The 27,083-nt window shown below is 31.3% G+C and overlaps 1 protein-coding gene across 4 annotated transcripts in view; it reads right to left on the bottom strand.

Annotated features, from left to right (window-relative positions):
* Positions 1-21,357, bottom strand: part of ci (transcriptional activator cubitus interruptus) — a 185,975-nt gene extending 164,618 nt beyond the window's left edge. For 2 of the 4 annotated variants that reach the window (XM_076407173.1, XM_076407174.1), the window contains exons 1-2: positions 21,124-21,357; positions 15,254-15,446 (exon numbers count right to left, since the gene is read on the bottom strand). In XM_076407173.1, coding sequence (XP_076263288.1) covers positions 15,254-15,423 — 170 coding nt within the window. In that variant the 5' untranslated portion in view covers positions 15,424-15,446; positions 21,124-21,357. The remainder of the gene's footprint in view (positions 1-15,253; positions 15,447-21,123) is intronic. The other 2 variants (XM_076407171.1, XM_076407172.1) reach the window with 1 other exon arrangement.
* Between the last annotated feature and the right edge of the window lie 5,726 nt (positions 21,358-27,083).

Raw genomic sequence — 27,083 nt, 5'->3', positions numbered from 1 at the left:
TTTCTCTTGGTAGTAATGACGTTTTTCGAGAGCTTCAATAATTATACATGAATTTAAAATGGTTCTCTGAACGTATTCTTACAAATAATAAGCCCGGTATAGCCTAAAATCGGTTTTACGACTGTTCGGGAGCTTCGTGTGCAAACAATCGTAAAAACTTCAAGAAGAAATCGACGCAACTTTAGGTCACATTTTAAATCCCATGGATTTCGATAGACGCATGATTCCCATTGTGTCGGTTCAGTACGTAGCTCTAAATCTTTTTCAGTTCGTTTTGGACTTAGCGAAGTAAAACTTGGCCGAAACTGAAAAGGATTCCGGCCGCCATTATCCCAGTTCTGCGTATAGACCGAAAGGTCTTTTGTTAAGGCAGGGTCATTTTCTGTATTTGGTCATTTCCGATCCTTTTTTCTCGAGTAATAGTGGATTCAAGAACAATAACTGTACTGTATGGTACTGGAAATATAAGCCAAAATATTATTAACATAGTTAAATAAGATGCATGTTTTGTTGATTTAAATCTAAATATTGCTTATATTTAAATTGCAGTGACCAATTATATACGCTTTATATCAATTTAAAATCCTCTAATTCTAAAAAGAAACAGTATGACAACCTCATAAAATAATTTTGGTCAACCTGTTAAAATACTTAGAACATAAATAGCAAATGATACTACACCCACCCCACATACTAGATTGGTAATTCTGCTCAACAACTTTTAAAAGTATCCAAATGTCGATGAATAACTGCCTGGCAAATAGAGAAAAGTGATATTTTTTGACGGTATCTGATACATTGAAGTTGATGAATGATGAATGAAGAATAGTGTTAAACGATTTGCTGGATATTCAAGGAGGTTGCAATTGCAGTGCTTTCTTCTCGGTAAACACTTCTCGGTGTTTATTTTATGGCGAGACTACATTTCAACACAATATAAGTAAACGAAAAATCATCATTTCGCAAACAAAAAATTGTACCTTTAGCAGCCAAACAGATAAATATTATAAATCATATTGAAACAAACAAGGAAACACAAATGCTATAATCACAGATAATAAGGAAACATCTCAAACACCTAGGAAGTCTAAGGTCAAAGTTGTTCATACATTTTATGGAAAAAATAACAAAGAAATATCAGATCGAAAAGGAAAATATAAGTAAATTCATTCAAATATCTGGGAATAGAAATTAGAAGTAACGGAATTTGGCAATGATTAATATAAAAAAAATTAAACCAAACATTGACGATATATACAGAAATGGGTAGTATAAAAAAAAGTAAAAACAAAATCTAAGCACCGGAAATGGAGTAGCTCAGGTGGGCGACAAGAGTGACAGGGATGCTGAAATAAGAAAATATCCTAAGATAGTACATTTAGAAAAATATTTAGGGAAGGAGATAATTTAGTTGGTGGTGTGTCCTACAGCGTATGGAAAAGATGAGACCTGTTAAGAGAGTTTGGGAAACAAAGACGGAATAGAGAAGGGTAAAATGAGGATCTAATATAATATGGGACAAAAGTAGTAACAGCGAAATACTGAAGAAAAGAGAAAAAACCCTGATCGACGAAAGCATATTCAATTCATGTAAAAATGAAGGGACTGAATTTGTACACAAAACATGAAATAGCAGGTGATTTTAGCAGGTAGTAGATGGAAATCAGAAACCATCATTTCTGGTACAACATGACCAAATCCCTGTACATAAGGTTAATTTTGACAGCAAAGAAGCAAAAACCAATATAATGCAAAACATATATACGGATGGAATTCAAAAAAAACATGCTAAGAGCTTCAACACAAGAGATTATACCTAACGTTTACCAGCATCTTGGAAACCAGCACTAACAAGATACAACTTCAGCTCGTGTAACCGAAAGTATGTTAGACAGAGAAAAACCAAGACCTAAAAATAATGGATGGGATTTTGCCAAAACGTCCTCCTAATACCCTAGATTCTTCTAAGAACCCAAACGGGGATATAAATTCGGAAAATTACCTCAACACAGCATCTCAAATACAAGTTCAAATCAACAGCTATCTATCAAACAATAATCAAAGTGTAAGGATATTTGAACATATCAATTATTATCCTATAGCGGATAATTAATCTGGTCATCTATAGTTCCAAACAACGAATATCTATAGAGAAGACGATGAATATATTATTGAAAAGGTAACAGTAGTAAATAACCATAATTATATATAATGAATACATTTTATTCGTCCATTTTTGTAAAAATTGTCAAACTATTGTTAACATATATCATGGAGACAAAAACAGAGTAGATTAGACTAAAAATCGGGCAACTGATATTTGGTTAATCGGAAGATACTATCAACTTAAGCTAAAATTAAGGACCTTGGGGTGATGATATGTGCTTTCACTGAAACAGAGAACTAACTAGTAATCCAACGCTGCCAAAAAAAGTATTTAGAGTAATTATTATCAATGCTTATCGCTACGTAATCAATAAAGAACTGCACGATGGCCTTGCTTAAGCAGTTTAATTTTGAACTCGTACAACAGAAGAGAAGTAATAAAATAATTTATAAATGAAGTTGTAATTAATTAAAAAATATTTATATAACTAATATAATAATATATTATTAATTAATAAAGAACTATTGATGATCATGAGTTTTAAAGACCGATGATCTACAATTGATATGTTTTACCCGATAGTTTATTATATTAGAACAAGTTGGATACAAATTAGCGGCAGTAAAATGAGTAATATCTCAAAGATATACGATACGCATTAATGTTTCAGCACTTAGTATTTGCCTTCAGTAGCGTGCAATTTAACTTCCAACGCCGGCAAATAATAGCAATTATTTTCCCGGCTAGCAATTACACCATACTATCTTGCATAGTTGAGGATGTAGCACAGTCGGGAGAACAGTCTTTTACAACATTTAGTTAAACGTTTAATATCTGCTTAAACATACTGGTGGCTTTTCATTCGGAGCATCGGTGCTTAGCAGCTCGTTCGAGGATGAATTATTTTTGTTATGGGGGACGTTTCCCGTCGAAATTATAGATCTTTTCCTCCGTCGGGCCGAGAAAAGTTCCCTCGCGATAAGACTTTAAATCATCATACTTGTTAAGAAAATGTGTTTGATCGATTTGTTTCGCATCTTCTGTCTTTGGTATGAATTAAGGTAAGAAATTATATAAAAATATAATTCTTCAAAAAAAAATATTTCTGTTGTACACCAAAATAAGGAAAATAATACCCATAGCGCTTAAAAAGTTTGTTTTATGGTAATTATGATAATAATGCTCATTCATATTTGCTATGTACAAAAAAGTATTAAATAGTTCTGGCATTTTCCAAATAACAGCAAAAATATTAAGTGGTCGTAACTGTCACTTAATCAATAAACAATTAACTGTTTCGTAGACAATTCTTAAAGGTTAAGATGCCTTCTAAAAACTGTAAATATGATGGTGATGTATTTTGCTATATATGTGGTATATTTATTAAAGCTACATTGGAAGCTAGACGAACCCTGGACTGTGCCTGGTTGTTTGGTTGTTTGCGGTGGTAGTAAAAGAAGTTTAGAAGATAAGACATTTTTAGTAAAAAGATATGTTACTGTGTTATAAATATAATTTTCAAATCTTTTTTATTTATTTCAAATTGATATAGACTGAGATAGGATAATGAAATTTGGTGTACACAGCTACAAGAAACCGCTAAAAGAAACTTGTGGTTATCCTAACCTCGCCTGCTCTTCGGTTCAGTATCACGTCTAAAAAATTGTTTCATGCAAGCTTATTTTAGAGTTCAAATAAAACTATTGAAGAGGACGCATTCATAAAGGAGTTTAAAGAAAGGAAGGATTTATATGAACCGCAAAAACCAAATTTAGAATTACTTGCGTTACTAGAGATGTTAATTTTTGTTTTGCTTTGAATGCCCTGCGTTTCCAGTTGGTGAGTGAGCTTGAAAGCAGTTTTAATACATAACAGAAATAAGTTTCCATCTTTTCCAGTTACTTATTCTGTAATTCTGAAAGGAAACAATGGAGCATAGTTTCATTGGAAGTTTACTAGATATTTTAAGATGATAGGGTGATATACAACATATCCTTGTTATCCCTATTTGTGAGATAGTAGAGCGAACGCTCGAAACTATGTTTAACGATCATGGATTTTTCTAGGCTTGAACTTTATTCTGTATATAATGTAGGTTAAAAACATTTGTATAAAAGCTACATGACAGATCTGAAGCTTTAGCATTTAAAAAAAAAATTCCAAAATTGTCCAGAAATTATAAGAACTTTCTGCTGGTGAATAATTCGCCAAAATCACTTACTAGTGCTCAATGAAAAGCTTTGAAAAGTTTTGATAAAGCATTAGATCATATTATCTAGATTTTTAATGAATAACAAAGTTGAAAATTACTGAAAGCTAGCAAATAACAGTTAGGAAACTTTTAACTATGAGATTGCAGAATGTCTCTAGAATTACATATGTTGCATACTTATTTAGATAAATGTGATTGATAAACATGAGGACGCGAGAAGAACGAGGTGAATGCTTCCACCAAGATATAGTTCTCGAATAATGTTATATATAATTCATAAACATTTGATAGGCGGAAACGTTTGGAGTTTAGTCTTATTTATAGATATACCAGATAAGAAATAAAGTACTTGTAAATATGAAACTAATGTAAATAAAAGTAATAAAGTACACTTTTAAACTTTTTTAGCTTGTAATTCCACTGTTTGCCATTGACTTGTAATCCTATTTTCAAGCTCGCCATTATATTATTTACTATATTTTCGAGGAAAAATTATTTAATCGATAGTTAAATAATTGTTATTACTGTTATGTTTTATTTTCAAAGGACATTTAAAGATAGCTAGTTGAACACCTTTAGATTTGGTCTTTAATCAAAACCAGGGTGAACCTGCAAAACTAAACATCCAGCTTATAAAGCAGATTTAATTCCTTGCTAAATGCTTTCTCAATATCAGTTTTCAAAAAAATGTAAATGAATATATCACAATAATATATCATATTTTATTATGTCAACTAACTATAAAAAAGCGTTTTAAAGATTTGTTTAAATATACGACTTTAATAAGCTACATGCCTATACAGAAATAAAAATGTCCGAAAGCTATTCACTAGTCATAAACCATAAATAAACGCCACCCGTACATTTTTATTGTTTCTTCCCACTATATCTGGACTGTGACTGAAGAAGTAAACAGAGTTGTAGCACACCAGCAGGAGTACTAAAAATTCCTGCTACGAGGTTGTTAAACCTATAAAGCGCCTTGCTCTGTATGAGTCCAATGAATGTTAACTGCTTTCCATTGTACCAACGGATGTGTGAGAAAAACTGCACCATATCGAATTACTTCTCTATTTTTGCGTATGTTCAGAAATATCGCCGGTCGTACCCATCGACTACAATCTGGATGGCTTAGGCTAATTCACCAGTGGCGTACGTGATTGTGGCTACTTCCGTTTTCAGTATTTTGTTGTTTTTATTTCCAATATAAATGTCAACACATACATAACGTTAATCATGTTCATGTAATTTTAATGTGTTATAGTACATTCAGTTAGAGAATTTTTGCTATATTATTGTTATAAATAATTAATTTTTATTAAACAAATCTTATTGAGACCATATATATATATATATATATATATATATATATATATATATATATATATAGTTGGTATAATGGGTAGAAAATGTAGTATAATGAGTTACAATGTTCATAAATCAGACAAAAGCTAACATTTTAATTTAATAAATGAGTTTAAAATTGTACGAAACACTTATTACAACTGGATTTTTGGGAACAAAAGGGTTCGAATTGAAATAACAAAGATAATAGCACTTCAGGGTGAAATTGATGTACCTATAGGAGTTCTATAACAAAATATTTTTAAATCAGTTATTCGTATAATTAGATACATATTTTATGAGTAAAAATAAATATTTGTGTGGCCTGTTTCAAGTAACATAGAATAACACAAACAGTATAAAATGGTACTGTAAATTTGTTTACTCCCAATATAATAAAAAATACAGATTCTACAACAGAGTTGTACCCTCTGTATTTTGTATTATATTTTAAAAATGTAAAAATATCTAAATCTTTTTGTATTTTTATTGTTTCATCTCATAATTTTTGTTGTATTGTTGTTGAGTTAATTAATATTACTAATATTAAAAAAAAAACAAAATCAGGCTAAATGGCTAAATGACAGGCTAAAACACAAAATACAAATAATTGCGTCAGCTAATGAATTATGAAAATCACTATCATTAACATTACCATATTGTAAAAAAAACAAAAAGGAAAAAAGTTATCTGAAAATTATTCATGTCTGTGAACAAATTTTGTCTGCAGGATAGTTAAACCCTCCATTCATAATATATATTATTATATATATTATATATATTAATATATTAGAAAATATTAGAAAAAGCACAATATTTATTAATACTAACAAATACTGAACCGATTTAACTAAGTGTTGAGTCCCATCTATTGGGTAAAACACACATCAATTTTTATGGGATGCGAAAAGAGCTACTTCTTGACTGTCTTCTAGATTACATTTCGTAAAACAATACATTACTGCAACTATTTTGGAACATCGCGAATTTTGGATGAAATTTGATGAAATGATGACTATGAATAACCATCAATTTCAAAAGCAAATTTAAAATGTGTAAAAGGTTTTCCTAAAGATGGCGATTATTTTAAATATTTATGTAAAATGGTCATCTCGTAGAAGCTAAACTAAAATAGAAGATTTTCATTGGGGCTTAAATTCGAACTTCGAAGCAAAGATGAGTATAAAGAAAAAAGGAAGCTTGGATATCACTTAAAGGAAACATATTATAGCTCATATGGTAGATACAACAAGTACAACATAATAAAGTAATAAATGGATTTTTAAGTTAAGATTCTACTAAATATATCTAATGTAGATAGTAGCTCGATTGTCTGATAAGTTATAGAGTCCATTTCTTGCACAAATATCTGGATTATTTCTATTATTTATAGTGAAGAATAAGGGGAACGATTTAATCACGATATAAGAGAACATAAACGATACCAGCAATGACATCATGATGGGTGATTCCTATTGATTACAGAGAACAACAAATTGTATCACACCGGAGAAAAATTTATCCAGGATAACTTACAAAGGAAGAAAAAGGAAAAATAATAGAATAAGCACATAATATTAGAGTTTTAAGAACAAATAATAATTGTAAGTAAAAGTTGTGGTATAATAAAAAAATATGATGTTTTAATTTCTATATTTTACATTTTCCCTATATTTTGAAATATATATTCGATATCAGACTGTACGAGAATTGTTCAAAAAAGGCTTATATTAAATTGGGCTATGGCATATCACAGTTATGAATTTTACTGACATGAAAACACATTTAACAAAGTACCAATAAAAAAATTTAATAATTGATCTGAGGAAAAATCAGCATACAGTTAATAGTAAAATAGGGCGCGAAGTAACTCCAAATTATCCGTACATAATTAGTTGCTGCTGTAAAACCAAAAACTAAAAGCTGTATGGATTTATGGAAGTCAGCCATGGGGATGATCAGCCAAGTTCTGTGAGAAGTCATACAAACATAATACAAGTATTTAAGAATAAAATCATAAGAAGTATCGTGGATGAAACCAGGTACTATAGGAACAGTTAGTAACACACAGATTTTCAGATTTCAACTGTCTGTTAAAATTAAGAAATTCGCAACAAGAGATGAAGAAAGGTTCCTCTTCTATTTTAGTACTAAAGTATCGCAACTCCTGGATAATATCGAACTAGGACGCAGGCCCAAGAGAACTAAACCGTGTGATCTTATGTATTTGTCTTCTTACCAACTGCCAAAACAAAGTACTTCGATTAATTAACTATGCTTATCGCTGAGTAACCAACGAAGCGCTGCACGATAACCTAGAAATCAAATGAGAGCATGAAACGCGCTTACTTAATCGGTACTGCTGGACAACACGCAGAAAAACAGAAGAAGCGAACCAAACCACCAGAAAGTGTATAGTGTATAAGTGTTACTGTTAACTTTAGCATAAGTAGTTTAATAATATTTTACTAAACATATCTAATGTAAGATGTAATTAATAAAAATTAATTTAAATAACAATCAATATAGGCTTAACACTGAAATAGTGCGCTTGTTTCAGAAGTATGTCGTTTGAAAATGTTTAAAACATATCTCGCTCAGCAACTATTAAATTACGTTGTTTTACGACTTATTCTTAGAAGAATTACCTCGGCGATCCATAAACTACGTAACGCGAGACGAAAGAAAAAATAGATTCAAAGTACGCGTTTCGAGTGAAATCGCTTAACATATCTACCGTACGAATCGGCCGAGAGGCTCGAGTGATATATCGTCGAGGTCAAGACCGAACTCCGCCAACAAAAAAGTTTATTATGCATGTTTGACGAGCACGTCTCAAACCAATTAGCACTTCATCTTCCTTAAAAGCGGCTAATGAAGCAATTTTGATGCGATTATCAAATAAAAATTACCAGGGTTCCAAGGAAGAAGCCAACCATCGCGCGCTTATTGCCGTCGCCTCTTATGGAGAGGATCATTTCGAATTGTTGTCACGCCACTTCTTACTAAACATGTATGTGAGGCGAAACAGACAGAAATTTGCCAAGGCCTTGATAACTCTACTTATTGTTACGCTTCTATCAATCACGCAGATCGTGGGGAATGGTATGTTATTGAAATAATCGCAAAACAATCTATTCATCATGATGTTATGAGTTTTTTAAAGAGGATTGAAACGATTACTGACATTGAAACATCACAATTAAGTAAATTGACCGTCTATTTTTTGTTTCTATCTGACAATTTAAAAAGTAAGCTTGAGGAGACACTACTATTTAGAATATTAGATTTTGTCCGTTCATCTCAAATCAGTTTTGCATTTTTTGTGTGGGTTAAATTTTACACTGAAAATGAAATTTTGTGTACAGAGTTGGTAAAAATGTGGTAGAAGCCTTACGGTGAATCAATTTTATCAAAAACATGTCAAATGGCTGGTAGAGTACATTCAAAATAGGTCAAAATGTGGTGGAAGATTTGCAACGGTCTATTCCGCCATTAACAACATATACTAAAGATAACATTGCTAAACTTAAGCAAGGAAAGAAAACGTACGAATATGGACGAATTTCTAACCCAAAATCTCAATAAACGGCATTCAAAAACCGCCATCTGCGCCTGACGCAGCACCGACTGATATTTTCGCCACTGTAAAACGTTTCAGTGGAGAGAAGATACAAAAGAGTCTAAATTTTATGTGAGTAGATAATTCGTTGATTGTTTTGAAAGTAAAACTTTGAAAAACTTTACTCCCTGGGTCCTTACTTAAGTTAAAACTAAAAATTAAATAAAATCATTGTATTGATTATTATAATAATCATAATTATAAAAACCGTAAAATTGGTGATATATGGTGATACTATTTTGTATAAGTAGTATAATGCAGTGCTATAATGAGTATTATATAAGCAAGTATTCAAACCTATATGGACAAACGAATTCATTTATGGGGATGGTCCACGAAAAGTAATATAATTACAATAAAAGTTATCTAGGAAGAAAGTCCTGAGAACTATTGTAGGCATCAAGTTACTAGAGAACTAATTACTTACATCGGGATCTTCAGATGCCGACTGGGTATTAAATTGTGATGTCATGTCAATATCGAAGTAATACAGCTCTTGGATGTCACCCGAACAGGACACATACTCAAAAGAATAAAACTATTTGATCTTGTGTAGTACAGTATAGTGAAGTGTATTTAATAGAAATAAATACGAGTAATACCTACGAATTATTACACCAAAGACTAAGATATGTCCAATAGGTCCTTCTGGATATAACTTATTGTAAAGAGAAATTGAAGGTTAGTCGGTAACGACTAATAACAATGTAATATATTTTTAATATGTATAATAATAGATTTTGGTTTATTACATATAGAGTACTTTTTAATACCTAATGAACATAAGACAAAAAATGCTAAAAAACAGGGAAGTGCACTGAAAATTTAATGCAGGTAAAACAGTAAATCTAAATTTAGTGTAGATAATAACAAACCAATCTTATGGGATGCATTAAAAGACGATATGAACAAAGAAGAGCATAATTATGTTAAATCTTCTGTTAGAAGCCGGTCTTTCGTGGTTTTAATAGTTGAATAAATTGAAGGACATATGGTTACGAAAAGACCAGAAATATCCTCTTGTATGACAATATTTGGACTTATTACCTCCTCTTCAGATAAAGGCAATATAGCTTGGCTGGCATATGATTTCAGAATAATGTCATAGAGATGGGGAAAATTATATTTTGATTAATATATTATGTACCGATCATTCTCAATATATGTCTTTTTGAAGTGAAAACATGATCAAACTAATTATTAATCGATTATTATCCTGAACTTAGAAGTCCAACGTTTACTTTAAAATAGAGGTGTCTATGGAAGAAACTCATCTTTTGTTTTAACAAAGCCTAGAGAAACTATGATATACCCCTATAAACACAGAAGTCGTACTCCAAAACATAGATATTAGAAAATCAACAGAAACAATCTCTGAGGCATTGAAAACAGTTTTGCAGATGACTCAAGATTTGAAAAAATGATTTAGATAAAATGTATACAAAAGTATATTAAAATTATAGTGATCCTGTTACTATACTAGAATCTGTTTTATATTCCATAGTAGTAATATACAAATTGGGAAACAATATTGATGGATTCCTTATATAATATTATATTTTAAAATGTTTGACAATATTTTGCTTTGAAATACATTTTTCATAAACGGTATTTTTGTGACTTTAGGTCAACATCTCTGGAGCAAAAGTATAAAATATAATGTCTATTATGAATGATTCAAAATGAATTATTTACCTCCATACTGATATTTATTACAAACATATTTCTTTTTGACAGGCATTACAAAAGCTCCATTATTTCATTAATATCAACTATCCGATCTATTTCGATGATTTCTCCTTTGAGTTTAAACGAAACAGGAACATCAACCATGTTTACTTGTCCTGTTCCGTCGCTGGGACTCGAAAATAAACGGGAATCTGTTCGGTTATATAAACACAGTTCAGGCTTATTATTTATTTCATTCACTGTTCCGTCTGACTGTTATGGTTCATTAATCAACGACATCGACAGTTTATTCTGTTGTATTTGGTGTTTTTAATTGTTCTGTTATAAATGGTATTATTTATTTATTTCAATTATTTGCTGATATTTACCTCGGAAATCTTCGACGCAGGTCTCTAGTTATTATAGAGAGAAAAATTTGATAGTAAAGCGAATCAATACATTTAGATTTAGACGTTTTTTTCTTATTCCAGATTGACCAGCTAGAACCAAATAGTATTTTGCCGATGTCGCTTCGGATTCGGGATAGTGAAATATTTTGCAGGCGACAGAGACCATGGTTTACGGCTGGGATTGTCGTAGTTGGTTATTTATCGAGATTTGTGGATGTGTAGGGATTTTATCAAGATGTTGTCATGTTCTAAGGTGCCTACTGAGCATGTTGGTGAAACTCTTCACGAACGGGATGCCTGATTGGAGGTGAGTGTTGACATTTCTCATAAACCATGAGGCATTGAGTAACATTGTTTTTTCAGGCATTTTTCTGCAGAGGGGTGGGAAAAGTAGACTGAACACGCCAATGACTTTGTAGATAACGTGGTGTATTTGGGCTGATCATTGGAACCTGCGGTCGAACTGGAGACCCAGGTATGATACTTTCTGGAGCTAGGGGGCAGGGAATTTATCGATTTGGAGGCTATAAGGGCGGAGCTCCTTCTTGCTCTAGAATATGTACGACGCAATTGCCTGGTTTAGTGGGACTCAAAGTATGTCGCGGATGGCGTCAGCACTGTAGCCGGTGGTAAAGAAAGCTATATCATCTGCATAAAATGCTGTGTAGGAATGTTTGTGATGTGGGAAATCAGCCATTTAAAGGATGAATAAAAGAGGGGCACCTTCATCAGAAGTAAATCGAGGCTATTTCATTTTCAATTTCTTTTTTAATTATTATGAAATTATTAAAATGCATATCTACATTTTAAAGCCTACATTAACTTATACTCGATGATGTAACTTTTCCCCTAATATTTATAACTAAAACTTTGCCACTTTGGGTATTAAACCATCCCTAATATTTTATGTAAAACATAACACTACATAAAATATTTAAAATTTATATGAATTTTTAATTGCAGAATTCTATGGCTGAATTTTATACGGTTTAACATTTGTTTAAACAGAAGTTGGTCTTCAAGAGATCAATAAATTCTCTTATACATTAACACTGTGAAATTCTTAAACGAACATTCACATCTACATAAATAAAAGATCCTAATGATATACTATGATTTTTAGATAGTTTGTTTATGATATAGAATTACAAGGAACAAAGTTAAACCTTTTACGGCTAACGCATATATTTACAAAATGAAATTAGAATAAGCTAGATCATGTGGACTCATTTCATTTCAACTTCATCGATGTGAGTTTTTAAGGATGTAAAATTATAATTGATATTTCTAGCTCTTATATTGGATGAATGCGTAAGTTCTCATTGCTTGACAATAAAGGACTAATTATTGGTTACGTGACTGTGATCTACTATGTAGGCAATTTAGCAGATGATGAAGCGACTCTTTCCAGATGTATAAAAGCCATGGGAATTGTTTCAGAACTCTAAAGAACCGCTAAATGGATTGAGTCAAACATGATACCAGAAAGAGAAAAAAGTTGTAGAAAGTAATGGAAAATAGACTTATTAATATGTATTGTACTATTTTATTTGTCAACAAACGCATTTTTAAAATGAAAAATGATCAGAATGATAATGAAGACTTGAGGAATGAAAAACGAAGGCGTTGATAACGGTTAATTTAGATAAAAAAATACCAAAAAAAAAATTCAAGAAAAATATCGCTCATCAAAATACATGTCAGCACATAAAAGAAAGCTTCGAAAAACCAGATTTTTTATGGAACAATTCATAAACTACTTGGAAGGTGGGAAAAGGGTACAGTTTTCACTGAACAATAATTTCAATACAGTTTTAATTCATAATCATTAAAAAAACATCTCGAACATTAACAACGAATAACAGGCATTAACAATATAAAATTACATTAATCTTAATATACTCTACTAAAATCAGGTAATTCCTAATCTAAATTACTTTCTCAACCTATATAGAAATGCGAGATTCGTCCGACAATAACACCAACAACAATATTTACATGAAAGATGCCTTATCTATTTACTCGGTATGCTACGCATTAAGCGACTTCTTCATTAGAATGCCTTTAAGTCTCTTAAAAGGATATGCATAGAATAACGTGATAACCTTTTAATTATCTATTCATGAAAGACATATTTTCTGTTTCAATAATGGCTGTTCATAATCGTTGCATTATTCGAATGCACTGCGTTAATACTATTATATTATCGCTTTAAACGGTGTCAAAGATTGAGACAATTATTTATTTTATCGTTACTTAATATAGTTATAGTTTTCTCTTTACTTGACTAATTTTAGATAAACAAAAATGAACAACATGAAAATATTATCAGTATTAGATTACATGTTACATTATTGGTACTATTGGTAACATTACATGGTAAGAAAAGAACAGCCGTAATATGGTAAAAAAAATTGATTTTTTTCAAATGTATAAATTAGAATACCTATTACTATTTATATTTAAACAACACGCTCAATCTAAAGAAATGTGTTAGGTCATCGAACCTGAAAGGAATAATGTATCAGTTTTTTGAAAATGTAATCTTTTATCCCAGAGGTTTTGTCTTCTCCTTCGATAACCCTAGCTCCGGGATAAGATTCCGAAGCTAAAAATTCCGCAATATCTTGTCGAAATAGTAAAAGGGGATTTGCTGTTCAGTTTTGGTTTGTTTATCGTAATTTCTTCTTTGTGGGTTGGTACGAGTATTCCATATTTTATGGTTTGTAGGCTTCTTTCAATGTTAGTTATAGCTCGGTTTTCCATTTTCCATATTCTCATAATAGTAAGAAGATGTGACTAAACTGTTATGTCAACGCAATTTGTCGATTAGATTGCATATTTGCATGGCATTTTGATTTAACTTTATTTTCGTCTCAGTATTCCAAAATTGGGTAATATTTTACAGTATAACTATAATATGTGTGTAAACATGTAAACATTTGATGTGTGGTGCTCCAAAGGAGAAATTCTTCAATTCCAGAAAAAAACTGACTTTCTCTTCTTTTTCTTTTCTGAAAACGAAACATTCTCATTATTGTACAGTAATTATATGTAATTAATGTAATAGAGCTTCTTTCCTGGAATTGTATTTCTCCTTCGCGAAAAAATTCTGCAGAAGGTTCAGATGCAATGTTTTCTATTTATTTTATTTATATACGTTTTACTAGGGACTTTTTACATTAGACAATTTTATATAGGATCATTACTATTAGAATTTTACATATAAATCAGAATTGTTGGGTATAATTTCTTTGGCGGAAATATCTAGATGTCTAGACATATTCAAATTCTTTAAAAACAATGATTGACAAGTACATCTTCTTAAATTAGTCTCAATAATAATGGCGTACATAAATGAATGCGCAGCTTTCTTTGAGCAATCACAGCATAATTTACTTTAAATTAATATTTATGATAGATTAGCAAAAGTTAAGTCACGTTATTTTTTCATGATAAATTTTCTTGACCCAAATAAAAACGCGAAAGGGATATACCGAGATCAAATTATCAGCCATACTGTGCGTCTTAAAAACAACGCTTTTTATGATCACAACAACAACAGTACAACTTATACATTGCCGTTGATAAAAAACAAATTGCGCTTTAAGTTAGCAAAAATCTTGAAAAGAACATTTCTTGGGAAATCGAATTTTCATCACATGTACGGAATGCTGCTATTAAAATATGGGCCTGGAAATTTATTTTCGTCATATATCTCAAAAACGTAACGAGTTTGAAAAAATAAAACATAGTTCTGATCATATATGTTAATTATAGACCCGTACTATATACCTATATATATATATATATATATATATATATAACGTTAAAAACGCTAATAATATGAAGAAAAACAAAAGATAATTGATGGATCATCTCTCACTTACCTTGGAGGAGGATGAAAAGCTTGTGGTGGCTGATGAGGCCACGTGAAACGATCCGGTGGTGGAGGTCCCGGAGGCCCGGGGGGGAACGCGCCGAAAGGAGCACCGGGAAAGGCCATCAGCGGCGGACCCGTAGTCAAACCACCCCCAGGACCGTCTTGTTTCTCCGGCATGATCGCTATCTTATCCGGAAAATCTGAAACAGTCAAAAACGAGCCTGTTGATGAATACGGCCTCGCACGATAACGGACTGTTATTCCGCGTTTGAAACGATTACATTTTTCAACTATTTACAGATACCACACATCGGCAGTACCCGTTTCGAATACTAATCCGTGGTACTATTAGTAGTAAGCCGTGATTAATATTCTTCTCGCCGGTTTCTTTCTTGAAAACACAATGGTGAGTAACTTCGTATGTTTATTATTCTTTCGTTGGCTATATGCAACGATTTAATGTAGAGACAACAAGTGGAAATATGGTATACTATAAACGTAATAGTTATTCCTACATTATTTAGTGATATATGGTTAATTAAATCTATAAAAATGTGAAAATAGTGCTTAGTTTGTTGTTTGTTGTGTTGTTATCATTATGATCACACATATCATTTCTGATAGTAAGATAGTTCTAAATTGCTTTTGTTACAACAAACAAAAGTTTTGAAAGATCATAAAATGAATTTGAACATATTAGAATCTAGTGGTTTTACAATGTTTCACTAAATTTTGAGTACGTTAAGTGGCTATCACATTTGCTTAAACCGGAGCAAAAACAAAAGCATCAGAGTTCTATTTGTAGCCACTAAGTGCGGATTACTACGAACTGCTATACACTTGAATGGAAAGATCATCAAAAAATAAAAGGGGGGGCATCAGACATTGAAAATTCACTTCGAAGATTCGAATCAGTAATGTTAATTTCTAAAAATGCAAAGTATTAATGTACACAACTGTTAAAAACCTTGCCTAACTATTTAATACAATGGCTTTGACGTTTCTCTATATAAAATTACAGTTCTACATTTAGTCATAGTAAATTATTCAGTGTATATATAGGCTGACAAACGCGCACAAATGCTTTTAGAAATATACGGTGATGCTACTCTATAATACTCCAACTGTCGGTTCTGAATTCGATGACCTATTTCTCCAATGGTCAATTGACTTTGATGTAAATGCTCGAAACGTATTTCAGGTTGATGCATTTCTAGTTGTAGTTGATTTATCAACTGCTTCAGGCATTTATATGCTTCTGATTATCACTTGTCCAGATCAATACAACAATATAAAGATGTTTAATGCTGTTTTGAAGGTCTCTCGGCTTGGCTGGGATGCGGTTTCAAAATACTAAAATAATATGATCATAGTTTTTTTTCACTTTAATTGGAAGAAATGCGAAAATGGATAGATTATTGGATGGCCGACAAACCAAACTAGTTCTTTGCCAGAAATATTGAAAAAAGTTGTAGGAAAAGAGAGCAAATACTTTGATTAATATATATCGTATCGATTCATATCAATAGATGTTTTTTAGGCGGTTTGGTTGGCACAGTGGTAAAGGCAATAGGACGGATGTTCTGCTCTTAAGTTTCTGCTATAGTCGCGCGTTCGAATACTTTTGCTGGGGCATGGTCCTAAATTCATGTTTGTGATTATTTAACATTTGTGATTCTCCTTAGGCAAAAGTGCAAAATCCCACAAGGAAAATAAAGATGAATAAGGTAATAAGAATTCGTATTATGTTATAAAGTCAGTAATTTTTCTATTAATTCAGATTTTATTCTTAGATTTCTAAATAATATCTTCCTAAAACAAAAGGTCTCCACAGTAAATCTAAAATAAATTAAAAAAAAAAGAATAAAGTTATCATTGTGAAAGTTCAAGATACTACTAAGCCATATCTATAAAGCTGGAGATTATTAATCGTTGGTGACAGGACAGTGATTATACTACAATAACCTTCAATATTATAGTATTTACATATATTAAACAATTACATTTTTAAAACTAATAAATAATGAGAACTAATAAAACCTGTATCACTTATATGAACCTCTTTAAAAAATAACTTCAAATGATACTTATATCTCAAGATTTCATAGATATAACAATAACAATGGGATGTAATGAGAATATTATTATCGATAACACTGATAAATAAGAATTCGTATTATGTTATAAAGTCAGTGATTTTTCTATTAACTAAGATTTAATTCTTAGATTTCTAAATAATATGTTCCTAAAACAAAAGGTCTCCACAGTAAATCTAAAATAAATTTAAAAAAAAGAATAAAGTTATCATTGTGAAAGTTCAAGATACTACTAAGCCATATCTATAAAGCTGGAGATTATTAATGGTTGGTGACAGGACAGTGATTATACTACAATAGCCTTCAATATTATAGTATTTACATATATTAAACAATTACAATTTTAAAACTAATAAATAATGAGAACTAATAAAACCTGTATCAGTTATATGAACCTCTTTAAAAAATAACTTCAAATGAAACTTATATCTCAAGATTTCATAGATATAACAATAACAATGGGATGTAATGAGAATATTATTATCGATAACACTGATAAATAAGAATTCGTATTATGTTATAGTCAGTAATTTTTCTATTAATTAAGATTTTATTCTAAGAATTCTAAATAATATCTTCCTAAAACAAAAGGTCTCCACAGTAAATCTAAAATAAATTTAAAAAAAAGAATAAAGTTATCATTGTGAAAGTTCAAGATAGTACTAAGCCATATCTATAAAGCTGGAGATTATTAATCGTTGGTAATAGGACAGTGATTTACAATAGCCTTCAATATTATAGTATTTACATATATTAAACAATTACAATTTTAAAACTAATAAATAATGAGAACTAATAAAACCTGTATAAGTTATATGAATCTCTTTAAAAAATAACTTCAAATGAAACTTATATCTCAAGATTTCATAGATATAACAATGACAATGGGATGTAATGAGAATATTAAAAACTAAACTGTCATGAAAAATTCTTCTTAATAAAAATACTTTATAAATATTATTGTTGATAACATTGTCTTGTTTTAGCATAGACGTAAACAATGTTATTTCACTAAAATTATAATAACCTCTGTTTCGTAATATTTCATAGAGAAAAATGTGTAATATACCATTATATTCGATAGTCATTATATATACATACAATGCCTATCGCTAAGTAAGCAAGATTTAAACACCTTAAAACATTAAATAACGTTAGTAGATAATAGCAACGTAGAAGCGATACAGTACTGGACAACACCCAGAAGATTGAAATAAACCATCACATGAGCGTGGTGCATAAGTGTTTAATGTTAACTTTAGCTTAAGTGACCTAATTTAAATTTAATTTGGGAAATACATACTGAAATTTGTATTCTATACTAGCCCTGCTTACATATTGATGAAAGTATAGCTGAATAATAATAAATTAATTTTATAAATTAAGATTGTACTAAGGATATATAATGTAATCTGTTTTGTACAGTGTAAGGTCTAGAAATTTTCTCGGTTATATCTTATTAGTTATAGTGATAAATTAAGTATTAGATAAGAAATTTGTTGAAGGTTCAGTAAAAATAAACTGTTTAAATTAGTCAATAAGCTTTATCAAGAATTCGTGTCATAGGGAAATTCGTTTTTATATTAGTTATGTTATTTTTATAATCACTAAACAATATTATTTTAATAAAACAATTTTGTTCGGCACTTAACTATTTTATTATTATCTTTCCGAATTTTTGAATTTTCGCCATGAAGCATTTTGTTGAACACGAGTTTTAAAACAGTGATATATCGAGAGTGGTGTAGTTATATACTTTTTAAATCAATATATATATACTCATCAAATGAATCAATGCAATAACTAACTTCTTAGTTTCATCTATTTTGTTGTAACATAGCCGATTATATCACTGATAATATATTACATAAAATCATACTAGGACACTTTAGCTGCATTGTTAATATGAATGTAATATAAAATAAATAAATGTAATAAATGTAAACACTAATTATTAATTAAGTGGATATCCTACAATAAGTTACTTAATATGTTAAGTAATTTTGGTACTTAACTATTTTATTATCATCTTTCAAAATTTTTGAATGTTAGCCATGAGCGCATTTGGTGAAAGCACATGAGTTGTTATACTTCTACTTGTTGTATAGTCATCATTGGGTTGAAATGGTATTTAAAAACAGTGATATACCGAGGGTGATATAGTTATATATTGTTTAAATAGATATTAATATAATAACTTCTTTTCAACAAATTCGTAGTAATATAGCCGGTTTAATTTAAACACAATTTTAATTAGTTTATATGTTCTGATATCATTGATAACGTATGATATATATAAAAGCATGCTAGAAGTCTCATATCAATCCTTAACTCTAAATGATATGATATTAATTTTAGCCTCGTTCTTTCAATATTTATTATTACATATTACAATTAATATTTCAAATTTGTATAATTATTCTAAATTTTTGTAATATCGACCCAACACATGAATTATTGGCATACTAGTTGTATCTTAGTTAAAATTTTTATGGTATTTTAAAAATATGATCTATGGGACTGATAAATTTATATGTTGTTTGGCCAGTTCTGTATTTTGGATTCCAATTTTTTGCTATTATATGGGTATTAAATAAAATCATTCTAATTAAATGTCGTAGAAGTTTAATATTAATCTACAACTTTGTCCATGACGTATAACTCTATTGCACAGATGTAACTCTGAACAAGATCATTATTTCCAAAACAAGATCTACAGAATCTCCACATGTTGCATTCAATGTGATTGCAAGTTTGTGTAGATAAGGTTCAGCTAATATTTATGGTAACACGTAAGATAGTTTCAAATAACCAGTTTTGTTGTAAACTAGCCATAAAAAAAATTTAAAGTTTTATTGTTGTCACATTTAAATAAGGACATGTTGATATAACGTGTATACAGTAAAACGCTTTATATATTTTCGATTTTTTTTTATTTTAAATATTTTGATATAATGTATTGGCTCATCGGGCGCAAATCCAAGTTATCAGTCTATACTCAAGCCTATTTGGTCATATGGAATCCAACTATAGGGTACCACTAGCAAATCTAATATATCCATCATTTAACGGTTCCAAATAAAGTGTTGATGCTCCGTACTATATTTCAAATAAAGTGATACAACGCAATATTCCTCTAGAACCTATAACGAGTGTAATTCAACGTGTTTGTGTGAAGTACTTCGAAAAGAGTGCATCCCGATTTACTCGCTAATCAGCTAAATATGCGACGTGATAGTGAAGTGCGTAGACTAAAACGTTTAACACCACCTGATCTGATTACTGGATATATATAAACTTTAGAATAAGACTAATTAATTAAGATAATATTTTATACAGGAGATCGCTTAATGAAGTGATTTTCTGCATGCCATGTAAATATAATATAGACATAAGAAATACTTATTGCCTATAGGGCAGATTGTGGAATGACAAAGAGTTAAAATATAATATTTTACTTATATATAAATACTTGACTTAGTTTCAGTGTTTCTGTTTTTTATTTTTAAGTCAAGATAATATTTAGATTTAGTTTGCGACAGTCTTCATGATGCTTGCATAATTAGCCATCATGTATTATAGCCTATAAAATTCCGAAATTCTTAGCACGCAAAATTAACAAATTCCTATTGGGCAAATCAAATTGTCGTCATATTAAAATTAATGACATGTTGATATAAACATTGCTATCTGGAAAAATAAACAGCCATGTGTGGTATAATAACAATTATTATCACGGGCTGATATTAGGTAACATCGGGGGGTCGCCAGTGTTACTTACATCAAGATATTCCATTATTAAGAAACCCAAATCACAAAAAGTCGATTATCTCTCCGGGCAAAACACTCAAAAAAAAATTCCGATCGAACCGTCGGAGTCACCAGGGGGGGAAGAACCGAACGCGAAAATAAACAAATACGACCGGACGTCACTGTCTCTCGGTTTCGTCGTGAGTTTCGGACGACGTACGGCACTGATTGCGTGTCGCACTAAGGCTCGCAACGGACTACAATCAGGCTCAAAGAAGGACCACGGAGAGAATTTAAGAGGCGTCGTGGTGGGGGGAGACAGTGGCGTGCCGGTGGCGTTCGCGATTGATGTCTTCATTAAGGGGACGGATATTGATGTTGTTGCTGACGGATACATTATATATAAATCAGACGGTGTGCGCTTTTCCGAATGCGAGAGAGAAAACCGAACGGCGGTCGTCGTCTTCGTGGTCCCGGGGTGATGTCGTCGTCGAGCCGTCGATGACATTTATCCGGAGTTATATGCAAATAATGGCGGGGCAGGCGAATCCTTTATTTGTCGCGGAGAGCGCAAGAATTAATTCGAAATTTATGCTGATGGGTCGATGATGCCGCGCCGCGGTCACTAATCATTATAAATCGCCCGATCATTGACAATGTTTTTGTTGCAGTACCCGAAATTTACCAAATTCCTAATATAAATAAATGGTGGCTCAGAAATAACATTTTAAAAATACATTTTGATTACATCTTTTATTAATTATGCCTAATACAATCTTAATTTATAAATTAATTTATTATTGCTTTTGTCGTACCTGAATTTATTCTATATCTTTTATATTTTGAACACCGAAGACGGTGAACGCAGTAGACGCCCGAAAGAAGTTGTTACCGACGTAAACATTTAAAAAATCCACAAAATGATTTTGAGTGACCGTAAATTGAAATTGAATGAAATCTCTAGAGATATCAACTGAACGTGTACATATCATTTACGAATATTTGTGTATGAGAAAGCTCTGTGCAAAGTGGGTGCCTTGACCAAAAACAACGACGAGTTGATGATTTGGAGCAGTTTCTAAAGACGATCAAGCGTAATAAACCCGAGTTTTTGAGTCGATATGTGACACTGGATGACTCATGGCTCCATTTCACTCCAAAGTCCAATCGACAGTCATCCGAGTGGACTGCACACGATGAACTCGCTCCAAACCGTGGGAAAACGCAAGAGTCGGCATAGCATTGTTGGGACACTGTTTAAAGTTCCAACTCGCCAAAAAACGGCCGCATTTGAAGAAAAAGAAAGTGCTGTTTCACCAAGAAAATGCACGATGGCAAAAATCCATGAATTGGGCTTTGAATTGCTTTCTCATCTACCGTATTCTCCAGATATGGGCCCCAGCGACTATTTACTGTTCTTAGATCTCAAAAGAATGCTCGCTGGGAAGAAATTTTCGTCGAATGAATAGGTGATCGACGAAACTGTGCCCTATTTTGAAGCAAAGGACAAATTCTACTACAAAAATAGTATCGAAAAGTTGAAGGTTCACTATAATCAGTGTATAACCCTCAAAGGGAATTATGTTGAATAAAAAAACTAATTTTGCCAAAAAATTTATTTTACTATGGTAGGCCGGGGACTTTTCAATTGACCTGTTATTATACAGGTTTGTGTAGTTTGGTTCGCATCAATTTTCTGCGCCCTGTACAGTAGTTTTATTGCTACAACAAAATTCAAAATTCAAAAAGAATTCAAAATTTACTTGAGGATTAATGTTTTGACAAAAAAGTACAGGGGGACCTTCACATAACATTCATGGAAAGTCTGCGGTTTCGAAACCCATTCTAACAGAAGCCAACACTAAACTGGAAAAGAAGTAATGTAATGATGGCAAAATCTGGACACATTTAGATGACTTCCTACAAACGGTCCGGTTTATGTATAAATAAACATAAGGGAAGCTTACAATCCGAATTGCCTGTTTGTTACGATCAAGCATAGGGGGTTCCATTATGATTTGGGCAACAATGTCGTGGTATTCAGCTGGCCCTCTCATTCATATCACTACCCGAATTTACTATGAAAGAATATTTGGAATTCCTCAACGATGAAGTTCTTACTATGGTTATGATTAATATATTGCTGTCAAGTACAATTTTCTCAACATGATAATGCACCGAACATTTTTTTATTAATCTCCAAGAACGTCAACAATCTGCCCGTGAGCAACAAGTATTATTATATGATTTCAGTTATATAATATAACTATCCTGTCATGTAGAAAATCACTTCAGTAAGTGATCTACTGTACAACTTATAATCTAAATCTTATTTTAAAAACTATTCTAGCTTATTCTAGAGATTATTAAATCTCACTCTATTTGTCTATTAATCAGTTCGTAGGGTAGTTTGCGTTTGGGCCTACGCAGTACACTGTCATTGCGCACATTTAACTGTTTGGCGAGTGCCTTGGGATACACTAATAGTCTTTCCGTGTACTTCGCACTAAGACTCCGAATCACACTCGTTATGGGTTCTATGGAAATCAGTTTGTTGGGCACATAATATGGGGCATTGACGATGACTCGAAACACTTTATTCTGGAACTTCTGGAGGATATCTATGTTAGATTTGCTAGTAGTACCCTACAGTTCAATACCATAGGTCCATGGGAAAAGTATTGACTTATACAGCAAAACCTTGTTATCTAATGATAATTTAAATTTACGCCCTATCAGGCAGTACATTTGGTTTAGTTTAACCACAAGCTGTTTGCGTTTTGTCATTATATGGTTTTTTCATGTCAAACCTCGATCGAATGCATTCCCAGATATTTAACGTTGTCTACTTGCGGAAGTTCATGATTATTCAATTATACTGAAGGATATGTTCTACAAAGGGTGAATGTAACATGGGTAGATTTTGTCTCATTTGCTTTGATAGCCCGCGTTTTCAACCACAGCAGTTCTTATTGCTTCGACGATGCCTTCAATCGAAGTTGAAGACGAACAAGTCTGGGATAACTTCGTGGATCCATTTTATTTCAGTCATCGCGTAGCTCTCTGTTGGTTATGTACCGATAACTACTTGTTATTAATAGAAGACCGTTGCTTTAGCACCGTTATAATAGCAGTACTCTCTAGTATACACTATTTGTTTTCTTCAAACGCCTTTTCAATAACTGTTACTAGATGCATTTGGTTGTTTGTTGAGTGGTGATTTTGAAATCCAAAATGAAGATCGGGTATATTTATCAGTTTTCATAGTTGTTTCTCAACTAATTGGATGCCACAGGTAGCAGCCCGTAAGACCGATTTTTTTTACTCGGTCAATTATTTGTGTCATATTAAAGCATCTCGGAACATGCTTCACTATCAAATATGATGGAAGCTTGATGGTTTTGGTTGAGGCTTTCATGGCAGTTCCTTCAATAATCCTGATGAAACAGAATTATTTTGATTTCGCTTGAAATTCCACTTATCAATTGAAATACATTTAGAATATTAATTAATAACATTAATTACATCTTACATTAGATATGTTTCGTACAGTCTTAATTTATAATATTAATTTATTACTATACTTCTGCTGTACTTGCAATAAACAAGCAAGGTTAGTATGGGATTAGTACATCAGTATGTATTTCCCAAATTAAAATAAAACTAAACTAATTAAGTTAAAGTTAAGAATACACTTATACACAAAACAAGTTCGTGTGGTTTTGTTTTTGTTCAAGTTCTTCATTATTCTGATTTCTACCTGTTATCAACCAACTGAATTCTATGTTATTACGTGAAATTTTCTGTTTACCTCACATATCTTTAAAGCCATAAATTGTAAAGCAATTTAATAATTATTCTATTTCACTCTATGATACATATGTCATAAAAAATACTCAACGAGACGATATATATATATATATATATACATATATATATATATATATATATATATATATATATATATATATATATATATGAGAAATATCAGCTCGTCGAAGATATCATAACAGGATAAAGATTGATGATTCCGATTTCTTATTAAGGAGAAACACCAATTAATATTCTCCATCTGCATTTTTGTTGGTCTGTAAATGTTATTTACTATACTAAAGAAGTTATAAGGTTAAATGATATTACTAATAAATAATAATAAAACATTGTTGATAAATGTTACATGTTGTTATGATTATTTTGTAAAAATATTGATATTTTTATTCTTTTAATTGGGACATTTAGTTAATAAAGTATTATTTAGAAATAAATACTTCGCGTCAATTTTTTTCACTGTAGTACACAAAAAAATATATAAAATGTTAACTTTTAGTCAAACAGGAGATTTACGATCAGAGCAATTGAAGTTGTCAGAATTTTGGCACCGTTCTATAATATTCTAATATATTTACAAATGTATGTCTAACTCTATTTCTTGAACATATATAGAACTTGAACATTTTTCTTCAAAAAATAATGGCACTTAGGAAAAAAATGTATTTGAACAGAGATTTATTATCTATTAAAAGAGTGGTATCATATAACGTCAGTATACTTAGTAAACAGTGAACTTGGCCACAAAACTGCCAATATCTTTGAATTTGTCTGTGATATGAATTATATATTTTATATGAATAGGTTCTAGAGTATTTAAGTGGTCTGTTATCATGTCCAAATGCAAAGAAACGGTCACATGACAAAATGGCGCTTGTGGAAAGGTTTAAGCTTGTGGAAAAACATACATATGACTGTAAAACTGATAAAAATATATCTACACGTTCATCCTTTCCGAACATAGAATCACAAGATGAAATTTCAACAAAATAGTATATTTTCAGATCCAGGATCTTTCTTTTTGGACTTCGAAGTATTTATAATATTTATTATTTTATTCAATAAATTATCAATAGCTAGCTAAATTTAAAAATAAATTAATAAAATAAATTTATCGGATTCATTAGCTAAATGCAATATTTCTCGAATTGTTGACACTACACTCATTAATACAAAATATAAATATATAAAGGGCCGGCTTGGTGGCGCAGTGGTAAAGGCGATAGGATTGTCCTCCTACTGTTGCGATAGCCGCGGGTTCCAATCCTGCTAGGTCGTAAATTTGTTTGTTTAAAATTTGTGATTTTTCTAGGCAAGAGTGTAAAATCCAATAAGGAAAATGATCCCAGTCACGCTAGTAACCAGGCTGGGTAAGACCGGATGTCTTCTGGGATGATTTCTAAAGTTGGTCACTCGCCAGTCGGTAGGCTTTAAAGCTGAGGACTGTGATTCGGAGCCCACGTTAAACTGTAGGTCCAGTCTAGATAAATCGATAGTTGGTAAAAGGAAACTTTAGAATTTATATATAAAAAAATATATAAAGGGCAGTATTCAATAATCAAAGATATTGACACGACTAAAGCCCATGTACATAGTCTTACATATGCAGTTAAAAAGTTTGAAAACTATAACATAATTATAAAAATACAATTAAACCAATCACCTACGATTTGTATGACTTAAATCTTAATCAAATACTACATAAATATTTGGGTAAAATTAGTTAAATAAATTTAGTAGTATTCTAGTAAGTTTTCGATTCACATTGTAAGTATTCTCACAATTGTACTGAACTCGGTGGCTATCGACTCTTCACTTGTTTTCTCCATAGGTGAGAGATCCATCACGTTAGCACCACCATGCTTAACAGTCTGCATAGTGCATGCCTCTGAAGCCCACTTGACTTTTGTTAGAAACATGCCTCTTAGAAATAAAAATCTGAAATTTGGAGTTAGCCGTCCATAGGGCATTTTTTCTTTTTTCGTCCAGTTTTGTTTGTGTGCTTTAGCCTAGACTGGAAGTCTATTTCTCTTAGGAGTATTAGTCACTTCGTCTCAGTTTTCCGACCATCTCTTCACAGTTGTAATTGAAAGTGGTTTTCCCCGCATTTCTTCAACTGGTAATGTAAAATAATAAACAAACTTAAATTACTAATTTATTGTA

This window comes from Rhynchophorus ferrugineus, unplaced genomic scaffold (genome assembly GCF_030347505.1).
Source record: "Rhynchophorus ferrugineus isolate W39M unplaced genomic scaffold, kcgeb_rfMv2 rfM6, whole genome shotgun sequence".
Taxonomy (NCBI): Eukaryota; Metazoa; Arthropoda; class Insecta; order Coleoptera; family Curculionidae; genus Rhynchophorus; species Rhynchophorus ferrugineus.
Note: the sequence above shows the minus strand (reverse complement) of the source record. Positions and strands in the feature narration are given on the sequence as shown.